This window comes from Polyodon spathula, chromosome 7 (assembly GCF_017654505.1).
Source record: "Polyodon spathula isolate WHYD16114869_AA chromosome 7, ASM1765450v1, whole genome shotgun sequence".
Taxonomy (NCBI): domain Eukaryota; kingdom Metazoa; phylum Chordata; class Actinopteri; order Acipenseriformes; family Polyodontidae; genus Polyodon; species Polyodon spathula.
Genome location: NC_054540.1, coordinates 18,032,030 through 18,048,596, shown reverse-complemented (window position 1 = coordinate 18,048,596; position 16,567 = coordinate 18,032,030). Strand labels below are relative to the sequence as shown.

The 16,567-nt window shown below is 38.1% G+C and overlaps 1 protein-coding gene across 1 annotated transcript in view; it reads right to left on the bottom strand.

Annotated features, from left to right (window-relative positions):
• The window catches only part of LOC121318286 (FYVE, RhoGEF and PH domain-containing protein 6-like), a 35,899-nt gene extending 19,340 nt beyond the window's left edge, over positions 1–16,559 (bottom strand). The window contains exons 1-3 of the mRNA XM_041254797.1: positions 16,394–16,559; positions 9,515–11,870; positions 946–1,078 (exon numbers count right to left, since the gene is read on the bottom strand). Of these exons, the coding sequence (XP_041110731.1) occupies positions 946–1,078; positions 9,515–11,870; positions 16,394–16,544 (2,640 nt within the window). The 5' untranslated portion in view covers positions 16,545–16,559. The remainder of the gene's footprint in view (positions 1–945; positions 1,079–9,514; positions 11,871–16,393) is intronic.
• Between the last annotated feature and the right edge of the window lie 8 nt (positions 16,560–16,567).

Below are 16,567 nucleotides of genomic sequence, written 5' to 3'. Positions count from 1 at the left end.
TGTTTCCTGTAAAACATTGTTATCCTCTCAGTTAAGAAAAGGCTTAATGCAAAAGCTTGTTTTAACGTTGCCTTTATTATGCCAGCCAGGGACCCACGCTTACAACTGTATTGTCATTTTCTACATTTGCTTTAAATTCTCAAATTGATCAATCGAAACCCAAGTAGTAAAATAAGAGACCCGGGTAGTGTCATGTTGACCACTGGAGGTCCAAATATATATATATATTATATTATACTTATATATATATATATATATATATATATATATATATATATATATATATATAAAACAGTATTTTTCAAGCTGATAAAAGTGAAGACATAACAAGTAGGCACACTTACAGAATATACTGAAGTAGGCACAGTAATTCAAACTATAAAACCAGCCTGTACCCACAGTAGAAGAATGTCATTCATGATAGCCAACTTCAGTCTCCAATTCATTCATCCCACAATGCACAAGACCAGAGGTCAGCCAATTTTTTGAGTGTGCTGAGCCAAAAACAAGAGCTACTTATTTTTGGAAGTTGTTCAGCTACACATATTTGATGGTCCAGATACAATATTATAGTAAACAGTCTACATTCCTTGACAAGACCAGATCATCTCTTAAACCCCTAATGTTGACCTGACTGTCAACAGTGCAAATCTAGATCCCAAAATTCTAAACACTCACCCTCACTGTCGGCCTCACTCAATACTTTCTTTTGTTTACACCACAAAGAATTGGAATGTAATGATGAAAATACTTAAGTATGAACTCTAAAGACAGGAATGTAGATGTCTTCACAATCTTGAAAGAAATATTGGGTTTTTAAAAATTAAGAATAAATAAATATTTTATGGCCAAGAAAATTACAGGCCTGGGCCATTAACAAAGTCCTCATAGATTACCTCTGTGCCTTTCCTTTAATAAAATAAATAAATAAATAAATGCTGGCACCTGGCTTCCTTCCAGCAGATCAAACTCTCCTTTGCTGGAGGCTGAGCTGGCATCTTCTTCATCCGAGCTGTTACTGACTTCCTCTTCGTCAGAGTGGACATCCTCCAGATCAGGATTCTTGTCCTGCGAGGGTCTGGCAGAAAAAAAAAAAAACACAGGAAAACCCAGTCACTCACTCCCACCTGGGAACTAGGACAAACGCCTAGACACAACGCCTTAGAGCAAAGCCTAATGAACAAGGGATAGAAAGTCACTCTGACATTATATGTATACACAAAATACAATCCTCTAATTACCACTGTCACTGTCACTGCAAAACCCATGAGGGAGACCAGATATCCAGGACATAGCAGCATGCATCGAATGAAACAAAAGAAATAAATTATATATACATTAGCAATAAAACCATAATATCCAGAGAATCACTAAAAAACGATATTTCTTTTGACCTAAGCGATACACTGCTGATACACTGCTGTCACTTACATAGCCATTGACTCTCAAATCAAGTCCAGTGTATGATTTGCTATAGCTCAATACTGCTACCCTGGCCTGAAGAAGTGTCTGCTTTCCTTCAAGGTGAAGCAGCTGTATATACTGTACATTCAGCCTCTTGTGCTTGTGCTGCCTAAAAGGTTTTGTCCTGAGGACTACTCTAGGGACCAAATGAATGGAGTGACTAACATGGTAAACACAGTCAGGAAATCCTGACTCAGATTTTTTTTATTTATTTTTTTGTATTTTCAGTTCTGTTACTGCTTATAATACTCAGTTTACCAGATGCAAAAGGTGAATTCACCCCCTTTCAACCTGTAGGATCCCTATGGCTCCTACAGTAGTTCTTAGACCTAATCACTACATTTCCCTGCCTCACCCTAATTTACTTTCAATTGCTTGATTCTGTAGTATTTCCATGGGAACCAGGTATCTTTCGTCTGTCCAGAAAGAAACTTACTGCTAAATACAGCTGCTTTGCTCTTACAAAGAAAACTAAATGGCCACAAACATGATAAACTCATTTATTATTAAAACGACTTAAGCCAAGAGTACAGTACATCAGCTATAGAAAGGCTTTTTATCCTGACATGGTCCTGAGCAAAATTATTAGGGCTGACACACTACAGTAGGCTGGAAGCCATACAACTAGCATGTATGAACAAAGACCCAGAGTTAACAATGTATCACATCAGTAAAAAAACATGCACATTGCCCGACCCAATTATTTTCTAGAAATAACCAGTGCCAAGTTCCTCCAGTAGGTAAAGCAACTGGTGGAGTATGGTACCTGTGGAAAAGTAGACAGGGGGTTTGATTGGCAGCCAGAGCTGACTCACTAGTCTAAAATGGGCACACCAAGGCAGTCATCTGTCTGGAGGCTACTAGGCAACTGCTTAGACATACAAACTTCTTTCAAGACCAGTTAGCTGATTTATTTTATTCCAGCTGGAGAACAACTGTACACAGACACTGCAAGGCTTAAGAACGCAGGAAATTCAAAAGGCAATTATAACATACTGTAATGATGAAGTTATATCAGACAATATATAATTCTTTCTCCTCCACATTCATTGGCTGCCACTTTAAGTGCCGAACAAAAACACCTGACCTATGACCTGCACAGGCAACAACAAACAGGAAGCCTCTGTCTGTCATTCGCTATTGTGAACTGGATACAGTACAGTAAACCATTCTGGGTTACACTTAATCTTGTATTTAGATTCTATACCACAATGACTACTGTAGGCTTAGATAGGCATTAAAACACTTTCCCCTTTTTTATGTCTAAAGATCCAGGGCATAACAGTGAGTAAGTGGCAATACACAGGGCAGTATTTGTAAAGCATCAGTGTGCCAGTAAATGCATTGCCTCCCTCTTCCAGTGCATCCTGAATCAGTGTGCCAATGCTTACAGCAACATTCAAATAAAATGTGTACAGCCACTGATTTTTCATCATTGAGAAAAAAAAAAAAACAATAAGGATGACCAGAAAGGTTAAGTTTCTTTCCATTAATATAACAACATACAAATTTGTTTCCTGTTTTTCCATTCCAGTGACTTTGACAAACAAGCAGCACATAACCTTCCAGCACCCGGCATTCTGTATAAAAACAATTCTGTGCTTCATTCCGGCACTTGCTCAGTTTGTATACATACTCAGTATCAAGCCAACTAAACATCTTCTTTTTATGATTTCATTTCCATTTTATTTTTCCAACTGACAGATGACTCATGTTGGCTATAAAACTGCTCTATCCATAGTTTAGCAAAATCAGCATAACACAGTATGAGATGATTTGAATGAAAAAAAATAGAAACTAAACTGTGGGTACCTATAAAATGGGAATACATTTTACATCTTATCTGTTCAAGTTAAAATAAACAGTTCTCCATTCTAATGTGAAAGGCACTGCATGCAATAGGTAAGTAGTCTGTATTAAATAATCTTAATCTTACTCAAGTGAAATATCAATGAAGGAACCACTCAACTTGACCAGCTAGACCTGTGGTTTTCAACCTGTAGAGCGCGTACCTTTACTGGTATGCGACAGGCTTGCCACTGGTACGCACAGACATTTCTCTATGACCATGTGATTCCGCAAAACACAATGCTCTTAGCACCATCATGTATCAAACTTTTTCAGGTGTTAGGCTCAAAAATGCCGCATCTCCCTTTAAAAGCAAGTGTCAATATATACGAATGAGAGATGCATATATATATATATATATTACACACACACACACACACACACACACAATGAAATTCTCTATGGCAATACAAGCGTTCAGATTTCTTTCAGCCAAACTATATTGAAATGGCTTACCAAACAAAACTCATAGTTTTGCTTCAAAGAGGTAAATACTTGACTCCCGCTTGTTTATATTTTTCATGAAAATCTCTTTAGTGATTTTAAAAAAAGGGCACAGTTGTAAAACAATCATCGCGTTTCGACACTAACGTGTCTTCCTCATTTATATTAACACCCGAGGGTACATGAACCCCAGTTTCTTGCAACAACAGTGATGGTGACTTGTGTAAAAAAAAGAAAAAAAAGTAACTAAAATGAACAATTGTTTGGGAAATTTAGAACAAGACCAGCAACAAATAAAAATACCTTAAGGTTTGTGTCTTGCACACGTGCCATAACAAAATGCCCTGAAAACTTAACGTAATTAACGAAGGCCTGTAATGCAGCCAAAAAGAGCACAAATTAAATAAATATGGACGTGAAAGGTTACCGTACCAAGTGAAAAACGTTGTCTTTGTGAACTCCAATGAACCAATGTTATGTTTCGCCAATCAAATCATTGAGTGATGAGTAAACACGAATAGATTTTTTTCGTCTCTTGAGTCCCAGAAGATTTTGTTACATGGTTTACCGTCAGGAGTTCAATTGCTTTAATTGCACAATATTCCATGGTTAGACGATGAGCTGATAATATCTCTTCAGCCAAAGAATCAGCCACATTAATTTAAGCGCAACGTTACCATTATGTAAAACAGTTGCTTTGTACTAAAGCCGAGTCAGCTGTTGAACAAAGTTTATTTCTCAAACTGACCATTTTAAAAATGTGAAAGCAGAACACACAGAAACGCGTGCGGTCAGCTGGCTTGTATTCCCTTCCCTTCTCCAGCCATGCCCTACAACAACCTTCAAAGTTGGTTATTTGCTTTATTAATGCTTTAGGGTCAAAAACAGTGTAATTAACCCTTTCCAGGAATCGGGTCTGAATTCTTCTACAAGATGTCATGCTTAGTATGAATAGTGAAACACGCTTCCTTCCTTCTGGTAGCATACACTCATCTGGAAGCACTCACACTCCAGTGAATATTACTTTCCAGTAGGCCCAGAAGCCCTGATATTAGTCCTCAGCAGGTGGTCAAGAGGGTCACCACCCTCTCCATAATACTGAAATATATTTAACCCCTACAGCTGCATGAACAATGCCTAGTAGTAAACCTACAGGTCTAAGTGAGAATGAATCATGCTATACAATCAGTTCAGACTAGATTTACTGCAGCAGCGGCCTGACGGCAGAAATTCTTGGCACACTGTCATTTCAATAATAGATCTAAATAAGGGAAATTCTGACACCCAGTACTGTGTGTAGGACTAGCTTGTGTTTCTACAGTAGCCCTGGCAACCTGTTCCAATCTACTGTCTTGTATGTCATAACACTTAATCATACTAGTATGATTATTACATACAATACCACAAGTAACAGTAACACTATACTGAAAGTGGAACTTGCAGACTCCACAGTATGGTTTTTAACATCAAGGCACCTGCATTTGTAAAAGAAGTAGGCAAGTAAAAGTCTTGTGTCTAAAACCTCTTTTAGATCAGAGGGATTGTACAAATGCTTACAACTTATGCTGTTTTTATTCCCGCACTTTATGCATCCCTGGATAGCATCAGAAACATTTTAAACAGCCAGAATGCAGGGTTTTATCTGTCCAAATCCACTTCTAAAAGAACTTGACCCAAGACCATGTGGAGGACATGTGGTCTCAGTCTGTTGACCACATTAAACAAGTAAAACTATAAGAAAGTGAAGACGACAAAGTTTCATCTGATACCTTAGTCTACACGCTTGTGTGCTTGACAGTGTCTTATAATAATACTTCTTAATTCAGGATTGCGTGCTTGACGTCATGTGTTGACCCAGCAAAATGCTCAGTCTGTGAAAGCAGCTGGGCCGGTTCACAGCATCTGTCAGTCCACAATTTAAAAAGGTACAACAGAAATAGCTTTTAGGCTGCAGAAGTGTTGGTGTATTTTTTATTTAAAAGGTATTGTGCCCAGCTCAGGGATGGAAAGAAGAATCCTGTTGCATAGCAGCTTCACCCATGTCAGGTTTTACTACAAGCTTGATTCTCCGCAGTGTACAGGTAACACGCTCAGGTGTGTCTTAATAAACTCTTAGTAAATCCAGGAATGGATGAAACTGCTATGCTAAAGGAGCCTTATTTCCATCCCTGCAATTGCAGACAGATAAACACTGTGACCCAGTGCCAGCAGAAACTAAACAGAATATCTCAGTTGGGAGTTTAGGTGCCAATTGAAGTACAAAAGATATGTTATTGAAAAAGACCCTATTAGAGAAGTGGTCCTGTTTCAGTAAGTCTGCGTACACCATGTTGAAGTGCAAGAAGAGGATACAGTGGTGACAAGACAGAATCAAAAGCTGAAAAAACATACTAAACGCTTATTTTCCCAGGAAAATCCATCAAGCCCACTGTTTTCAAACATTTCCTGCCCAGCCACTGAAAACCCCACAGGAAAGCGTTTGAGTAGTATGAATGCTTCTTTCATCATCCTAACTTCAGGTTCAGCTTGAACACCAATGTACCCAGCGAGACACCAGAGAGGATTTAGATTTTAATACAGTACAAACAGCAATCATAAAACGTTTTCATTTCAACAGCTTTCCAAAACAGATTTGTTAGATGTTCAAATGTTACTATTGATTAAAAATAATAATAATAATCAAAAGCCTTCGATAAGCCTCACAGTCATTTCATTTGCTTGCCCAGCTATGAAAAATACACACCCTCTCATTATAGTGCCTCTAAATTCCAAGGTCCACCCAGGCCTGCAGGCTCACAGCTGTTCATTTGTGTCACCACTCTACAAGGTGACATGGCCACCTGCCCAACATCTTCAGAAGAGTTCACTACTACCCTGTTTTTATACCATTACAGGGCTGCGGTTCCCTGAAGAGGTGGATGTATTGTAGTTCAGGTATCAAACATCTAGATAGCTTTTTTTTTTTTTACTACAGTAAATGTAAATTAAATCAGACCAACTGTGTAAACCATTCTGATATAATACACAGGGATAGAGTTACTGTAGGACTCCCATTGCCAGGCAACATGAGCGGTAGTGGCCACCAGGTACAGCTACAGTGTTGGGGAATCCATTACAGTTACAAGTTACTCAAATGTATCAGATTACAGTAATGCACTTCTCCCCAACACTGTACAGGCACTATGACAAGCAGTTGCTAAGCCTGAAATTACTCAATCTATACATTTGGGGCTAAATTCCAATCCTTGAATATCAGATCATATTATCCACATTGATGGGAGGTGCAAAAAAAGTTTTTTCCCCCTTTAGTGTTTACAAAGCACACCTGCTCCTGAATAGTTTCAACAGCATTGCAAGGGGTCCCCACATCTGGGGCAGCTGCTCTCGCAGAGTTACTCCTCTTAGACCCTGTTCACACTTGTGATTTCTCATATGTGAACGCTCCGAAGAAGAAAAGGCAGCCCAGGGTCAGGGCCGGCCCAGATTGAATTATTTTATTTTTTATTTAATTAAATTTAAAAAAAATCTAGTAAGTTAACATTCAGCTGGTTTCTTTCACATAATATACGAGCTGCGTTGATTTAATAATTATGCTTAATTTGTCACAATTAAATTTTCTTCCTATTGATGCACCATGCGAGACCCTCACTGTAATATTTCAATGCCTGTTATTGTTAATGTTATTTTACTGGTGCTACAGCAATGGTTTATTATGCATCGTGCATGTTGTTGAGCAAAGTGTATTTGACATGCGACGGTGTGACTGACTGTCTCAGTCATGGATTGGAGGAGACGTGATTGCACTCGCTACCAAAGGGGGCGTGACTGAAGGTATGTCAGGGGATGTGGTCGAGTGTACGCTTTGACCGTCACCCCATTACACACCATAACAGGAAGTCAAATAGTCAGACAATGTTGGTGGTTTTTTTTGTTTGTTTGTTTTTTTTTTTTAAATATATACCATAAAATTGTTACTGTGCTGCATTCAAAAAAGAAGAAAAAGAAACACCTGCTACAAAAGCATTATTGTATATCCCGGTAGCTCTTCCATTCAGAGTGCAGGCTATCATTCCATTAAAAAATAAAAAATAAATTTTAAAAAAAAGCAGTTCGACATATTTTATGCCTGCTTTTCAGTCACATATGTGAATGCGCAAAGACGCCTTAAATGCAAATGTTAATGGGATTGCAGGCCTAAATATGGCGCAGACCTGAGCCAGCCCAGTAATGTAAAACAGGGTCTTATTCTGCTCTTACACGCTAAGGTTTGTTATTTATCTGTTTTAATCACCCCCAAACACACTTTTGCTAACTTATCTACATATAATGTGAACAGATATGAATACAGAGAGTGGGACTAGTACTGTTTTGCAATATGTACATTTATAACCCCATTAAATCTACTGAACAAGAAAATGCTCACTGCAAAAAACAACCTAAAATATCATGAATGCATCTCATTGACATTCCAATGAAGTTTAACAAAATGGGTAAACGTACAGTGAACCTATTGGGGACAAATTCCTTTGCCAATTACTTAATCTGTTCTAATGAGTTTTTGGCTTCTGGGTTTCTCACACACAATTACAGTACACTCAACTCTGTCATAGCATGTGTCTAATGAAATCAGTGAAATTCAAGTTGTTGAGAGCTAACAGAAAACTAGGGAAGGCAAAATATTACTCATGGTTGTAGCAAAGTCATTTTAAGAACAAAATACACTTACAGCTACAGTAGGTCTGAGAGTGTTTCTATATGTAACCTCACCTGATTAAGAAAATTGACAAAGAAAACAATTCTTCAATACCAACTGAACAGCACTATGAGGTGTGTAATGCCCCTTTCACACTGGCATGCTCTACCCGAGTCGGAAGCTACCAGGACCCGCTGTATCCCCCGGAAGCAGCTTGTTACAGACGCTTCCACCCAAGCTTCTCTGGGTCCACCGTGGGCCCAAATGTTGATTAGAGCAAATGTTTCTTCAGCCCTGCTGCAATCTGTCTCACGGTGTGTCTACAGCAACAACAATATGGCTAAATAGAATAATCAAAAATGTTTCTTGCAAAAGTGAAACCTTCACGCAGACGTGTCTGTTTGTTATTTCATCATCTTATGAACCACCGTCATGCATTTCTTCTCGCTCAACCCGGGTCAAAGCGTGTCAACACACATCATGAGCTGGGTCGTTGGGACCGGGTACAGCCCAGGTACAGTAAGTGTTTTCATACTACGCAAGATTGTGACCGGAGTCCGGACCCGGGTATGAGTGCCAGTGTGAAAGGGGCTTAAGCTTTTTTCACATTTATATTGTCAAGAGAAAGTACTTTTCAGCAGTATGTCAGCAACTGATAAAATTAAAACCACACTATAGTAAAAAGTTAAATGGAAAATCAAGGCAGGAATAATCTGGTTGATGCCAACTCCTCCCATTTATAATCTCTGCTGCTTCATTAGGACACTCCTAGGGCATGTGTGACTGGAAGGGTTTTAACACTGTAGTTGTCAGCACTTTTCAATTTCATCAAGAGTTTTAATTCCATTTTGAGAACATTTAATCATTTACTGTATCAAATTAAAATTGCTAAATGCTGGCAAAAAAAAGTGTCACTCAATATAATTATGAATCTTAATTGACTGAATTATGGTTTTAAAAAAAACAAAAAAAACATTATTTTCATAATTACTATTTTTGCTGTGCTTAACCTTGATTATCCTCCACCATGTATACAACATTACATATATTAAAGTATTGCATTACCTGCGGTATATGTTCTTTTGCCTGTAGGTAACATAACTCCTCGCGGGTTCATAAGGTTCCTGTACCTCATATATGCTTGTCTCCGAGTCTTCCAGGCTGCTGGAATTTTGCCAGCCAAAAGCCGGAGACTGTGGGGTGCGGTTTCCAGAAGCATGTAGGAAAGGCAAATTCATGTATTCAGGGATTTCCTCATAATAAGGCAGGTTCTCATATTCAACAGCTGATCCTTGACTTGTTAATGAATGCGTCGGTGAACTCCCCTCCTCAGAGGTCTGTAAACAAGGGCCTTCGGGTTCATCCACTAAATCCCATTTGGCAGGCCTGCTACTCTGCATTTCAAACTGATCTTTCAGTTTCATCCCATGCTTCTGGGACACAGGACTGTGTGATTCAGCAGAGAGTGATTTAACTGGTTTGCTTTTCCTATCACCTTCCAGCGAGCCTGGGTTTAACTCACCATCTGCCTCATTTCCTTCCAAAGAGATATTTCCTACTGCTGTGCCCCTGTCTAGCGACTGGCTCCCCTTGGTAAAGAACTTGGGAAAGTCAAACATTTTCACAGCAAGCTTCATGCCCAGGAACTTCCTTAAAGAGTTCTTCTTTTGGCCTGTTTTGGGAGAGATCTCAGATCTTTCCATGTCTGCTGATGAAAATGACTTTGCCCTGGTTTTTCCAAGACTGATATGAGGAGCAGTGCAAGAAACATTCTGAGCACTGCCATTTTTTAAAGATTCAGGATTACCTAAAAAGGGTACAATTGGGTGAGGCAGCTTCCATGTTGGTTTCTCCTGTTGCTGCCCTTGTAAATGATCTGTGAATTCAGGATTGCTTTTTTCTACTGTTGCACTGGGACTCGTCTCGTTCAACTCTGCCGATAAGTCTTTTTTCAGCAAGCCTGCTGCTGGCAAACTGTGCCTTTGGGGCTTCTTTGGAGCCACTCTCGGGGACCGTTCTGCTTTGAGAGGCAATTTCTTGTCGCCATTTTTCAATTCTACAACAGCTGGGCTGTTTGCTACAGACAGCTGCACATCACAAGACAGTTTGAGTTGTTTGGGCAAACTCAAAGTCAAAGTGCTACAGCGGATAAAATTTCTATTTTGCTCAGTCGCAGTGGTGTTTTCACTTTCAGTTTCTATATTGGATTGTTTACAAGCTTCATCTTCCACATTCCCAGATATTTCAGAAGCTTTGTCCTGTTCAAATGATGGAAAATGATTACATAGCACATCAGGCGTCACAGGTTTTTCAACTGTTTGAGGAGCACTGTCTGTGTCAGGCAGTTCAGGAGTTTCACTGCTCTTTCTGGTATACGAAACACTCTGAGCATGAATAGAAACATTTAGGGACTTTATTTGACTACACTTGACGAGTCTATCTGGTTCATTTAGCAATAGCTCACTCTTATCTGTTTTTTCATCCACAAATGTTTCAATACAGTTTTGTCTGATAAGACCAGGATTTCTTGGTTTTCTGGGTTTTGGCACTGGAAGAGCTTTAGTCGGTGCAGCTGGTGGTACTGAAGAGTCATGCGGATGTCTGGTCTCCTTGCTTAGTTCACATCTACTCTCAGTTGATAGGACTGTGTTGTCGGCACTTTCTGGTCCCTCTTGATGCTGAATCACATTGGAAATGGCCACTTCACCATTCTCCGATTCGTCAGGGTTTTTTTCTGCAAGATCACCAAAATTAGCTGTGGATGAAAACTGTTCAGTGTCAGAAGTCTCTTTCATGGTATTGGATTTCTCCAGAGGTTTTTGCTTTATGTGATAATTATTAGGCGACACAGCTTGGACCAAAACATCTTTGAGCTTTTGTTCCAAAAAGCTGGCCTTCAGGACCACCTGATTCGTGTTCAAAGCCTTTTCCTGGCCAGTGTCTTGTTTGATTCCTGTCCGTGGAAGAGGAGGACTCCGTTGTCCATCAATATTTTCAATTTGCCAGACCTCCAGCTTTTCCAGCTGACCAATGAACATTTCACTTTCGTTGCAGTGGTCCGTACTATTGCATTTATGGCTGAAATCAAAGCTGCAGGTGCATGTTGGTATGATATAGCTGGAATTAATCTCATGTAGTTCTTTCTGCAAGCCATTTTTAGAATTAAGGACACCCAAGTTCTGTGACAAATCAATCTTCTCTTCCTTTAGATTTTTATTGTTTTTTTGAGGGCAAGGTTTCACTTCAGGAAAAGAAGAGCTTTTCGGAAGTCTTGGTTTTGGGGCTACTATTGGCTTAGTTTTCTTCGGCAAAGGGGCAGAATGTGACAGAACAATATCTGGCTTGGGTGCAACTGGTGGAGGAAGAGGCTTCTGGGTCACAGCAAACTTGGGTTTGGGGGCCACTGGTGGCTTCTTTATATCTACAAAGAGAAAAAAAACTGTTAGTTTCCTGTCTTACAAAAATAAAAATCATACACTACTTTTGGACATTGCCTAAAGCATGGACTTTTCCTAAGGTTGAACAGTTATTTAAATACAAATAAATGTCACATTCTATTCTTTATCAAGTTTCCAAAAATGTGTAATGTGATCAAATAAGCTTATATTTTCAATGCTCTTTTGCAATTCATGCACTGTAAATACATTGTTTTTCCCCTTTTGTTTTGCTTTTAACTTGTTATCAAAACAAAGTTTTGAAGTTTTTTTTATTGGAAAGTAGAATATTTATAAGGGGGCCACTTACAGTAAAACAACTTGCAATCCATTGTGCCTACTCAAGACAACAAACCTTAAACGAATACAGCAATAGATACGTGCAGTAGATTTTTTATTATTTATTTACTGTATTTTGAGGTTGTAAATTCACATTTTTTGGTTCAGTATTAAATTCTCATGAATAGCTTATATATTCTAACAAAACATTTTAAAAAGTGAATTTTAAAACGTCCTACCAAATAGCCCACAAATACATATCCCTTGCGATTGACTGACTAAGCATATCCCAATAAACAAAGCATGTGTCTGGCACAAGAGTTTAACGGCGTGAATGTCAAAAAAAAAACCATCATAGGTTGTTTAGATCTTCTGTCTTGTGTATTTAAAAATAAAAGTCATAGTAAATCACAGCAAAAATAGTCAGTTTATTCTTAAAAACAAAAAAAAAGTGTCCATGAATCCATTGTGGCAACTGGAGCCCCAAAACTACTCCTTGCACATCCCAAAAACAAAATCAATGGTGGAGCGAGGAAACTGAGGAGCTTCGGGGTTACAAGAAGGTCAAACGGAGCCTCTCCACCACAGCTGTGCTGTGAGGCAGAGAAACAGAGACAGTAGACAACTGCTAAAAAGGTAGAGTAAGCAGCCATAGAAAAAGAAGTCACAGAAACAATGCTTTATTTGTCCTTAAGAAAACTTCAGATGGAATGCAAGACATCTGCACTGAAGTTTTTTTTTTTTTTTCTCGGCTTCAAATTACAGTGGAGCTTGTATAACAAACATTGTACCAATGATTAAACAATCTAGACCATAATAAAGCAAGACTGTCCCCATTGCTGAACAATCTGCTGCACTGCACCTACTGTCTGCTCTATGTAATTCAATCAGAATTAAATTATCTTGCCTATCTTAGAGACTGTTTATTAGATAAATGATCACCTTTTATTTTTATTTTAAAAGCTGTTTTTTTTTTTTTTTTTTTTTTAACAATTTGTAACCCTGTTTTTTCTACCTATTACTGCAGCCCAGTAGATGGATGACTTCCTGATGTCAAGCCAACTGTTCCTTTTCACCCAGACTTCTCCTGGACCCCTCAGGCACCTGAACAATAGTGGTCACTGGAGAATGAGGTGAACTATCTTGGTCCACTTTTTCCTCCTTAACCCCACAGGAGTGCAATGACCAAAGCAACTCCCTGTGGATCTTCAGCCAAAATCAGGGTGAGCCACACTTAATTGCATTAAACACAAGTAACACATTGTCATTCAACAACTGTGGCTAATTGTATTAACTACCACCATAACGATGTACTCTGAAAAACAATTCTTCAAAATGCAATGCACACATTTACAGACAAATCTGCAGTGAATGGCTTTAGCCACCCCCTTATTTGCCAACTTTTATTTCAGCAGATGTCATACTGTACATCTGTTGTACCCAATGATGAGAATAAGAGATTAAGAGATTTCAAATGCTACATGGTTATAATTTAATGTCACAGTCCTTGCTACCGTTTCTGAAAATGTCATCGCTGAAGTTAAAAATTGAAAAAGAAATGTGTGTTTATCAAATTGAATTCCAGTAGCTGAATTGGCATAGCCTAGTCAAGATAGTGTTCTTAACTTATCACGCACTACGCGTTTAATTATAAACTTGGTTCGGAAAATGAGGCTATGAAACTTTTGAAGATGCCTACATTACAGTACAATCCTATCTACCTTGAGTCTAAAAACTAAACATGTACATACTGTATACTGTAGTCAAATCTTTCAGTCTTTCCTTCTGAATATACAAAAGATTTAACATTCAGTGTTTGATTAGAAAAGTCTTCCAGTTTTATACTGCAAGAAACTTTAGGCTCAGGAGGCAGAGAAAAAATAGACATCTTAAAAACGCAGATGGGGTTTACAGCTTGACATTAAATACAACACTCTGTACCAACATCTGAGAATTTTTTCCATCCCTAAAGACTTCAAAGGTAAATCGGCTTATTAAAAAACATAAAATCAACACAGTATATACCTGGCTCCTAACCAAAATAAACTACAAGCTGGAGTTTTCTGAACAAAAACAAAAATTCCTCCAAGGGGCTTAATCTAAGGGGAATGTTATATCAGATCGATGGGCTAAATGCCTACCAGGCAAACTTGAATGACAGAATCACAGAACACAGTATTATGCCAACATCTTATTAATAGATTAATACATACCAACTGGCAGTAGCTCATATGTTAAAAGAATGTTCTATTAAAAGATCTAGAAAACTTAAAATAATGATTTAATAAAGTAGTTTCTGTAAAATATCCTGCACTGTAGAGCTGTCCAAGGCATGTTGCGCTGTTCTGCTGAATTGTACTATACAAATCAGTTAACACCCAAGTAAGACTCCACATACATTACTGGATTCCTATATTTGTACAGCTGTGCTGTGCACAGAAAACAACAAATAACACATTTAGTAAGGGGCTGGCCTTGTTCCCATGCCATGCTTGTACAGTAGTGTATTGTGAATCTTTTTCAGTGTCATGGCAAATCGTTTTCAAATGCATGTGCCTTCATATTTAATCTATAAAGTAAATGTGTCGTTTTTCAACTTTTCTGTGATGGTTGCCTTATTAGCAGAAGCTATTCCCAAGCTTCTCCATTACTGAAGATAAATCAAAATGCTAGGCAAGTTATTTCCATGTTAGGTACATCGTCTTGAAAGTATTTTTTAAGAGGCTGGCTTGTTTTTATTAAGTAAGGGAAATAGGTTTTGGAAAAAGTTAAAAAAAACAAACAAAAAAAACAAAAAAAAAAAAAACACTTCTGCTGTAATATAGGCTAGTACTTCCGATGAATTCAGCAGTTTTAAATCTAGTCAACTTACTTTTGGACCCTTTAGATTATTCTGAAATATTTTTCCACTGCAAGCAATAAGCAATGTGTCCCACAGCACACAATTAAAATAACGTAATGGTGCACTACAAAATAAAATAGCTTTTTAATACCGTATGCGCGCCAGTCCCCTAAATTAAACACCTTATTTGCTTGTCTTCGGTAATACATGGAACATAAGAAGAACGCGAACCTACATGTTTACTTCAAATAATGATACAGCCATGGAATAAATGATACATCAACAAATTTATTGGTATAATGGAACAAAGTGTTTCGAAATTAAAAGACGTGCAACAGTAACTGGTGGTGATTACACAACTGTTTTTTTCAATTACACCAATAACTTCTCGATTTTGTTTAGGTTGATTTGCCTTGCTGAAGCCCTGTCCAATATTGATAACATTAAACATAATGTATGCATCAGGTGCGTTTCAGTAAACATTCGACACGATGTCATCCTGATTTTGCAGTTTCTTGTTTCAAACCTTGTTATTAAAATAAAGAACAATATAAAAGCAATAGGCTATATAGCATCTTTGTACTGACACATACAATGCCTTTGAGCAAATAAATAATGGATCACTTTTCTCGTGCAATCTGAAAACACGTTGGTAGATCTGAAAACTAACTTACTATAAACACAACTGTACTCAATCTGTTTAATGTGGCCAGGAGGCGTTTAAAACCAAAATAACTGTTCAGTTGCTTTTGCTTTGTTTTACCAATTGTGTTCCGTGGGCACGACTGCCCGTAGAAGACTCTGAATAGGACTTGCACATTAATTAAATATACTCATTATTAACCAATATACAAATGCTGTACTATATACAACAAAGACTGGCGTTTTATTATTATTTTTTTATGTTAACAAAAAAGTGTTTACAGTTTCCATAATCTACTTTTTGTATTATATTAGCCTACTGTAACGTTAAAATATACTGTGAAACTTGACGACTTTCTTTCAGAATCGTTACAGTAATGCTGGTTGTGCAGTATTGTGTACCAGTATAACTGCTGACTATACTCCTCAAAACAGTTTAAATACGCTTAAATCTGGAACTAACGTAGGCTAATAGTATAATTTGCTCATTATTTTAATGACACATTTTTCTCATTGGGACCGAAGGTACGGAGCCAAGATTTGAAACTAACCTGCACTCATGATTTCGAAGCTTTGTTCTTAGTTCATTCCATGTTCTTTCATTTCACTCAAATTGTTTTTTAATCGGGATATTCATTCCATCGTTTCCCCCTTTCATCTCAAACTCCAAGAAGCAATGGTAAATAAATGCTGTCCCCATGGGATGATCCGGTAGCCCAACAATCCCAACGGACTTTGTTCCTTTACCCAAATATATGACTTCTCTGTTCTCTTGGTCTTGCGAATTCCAGTCTGCTACTCGCAGCTGTACTTTCCTACTAGCGAGTCTTTCAAGAATATTGCCCCTCAATGACGTTTTCAGAAAGGCTTCATAATTACAAATGAGCATGCGTTTCATTCAGCGACCGCCCAACTCTAACG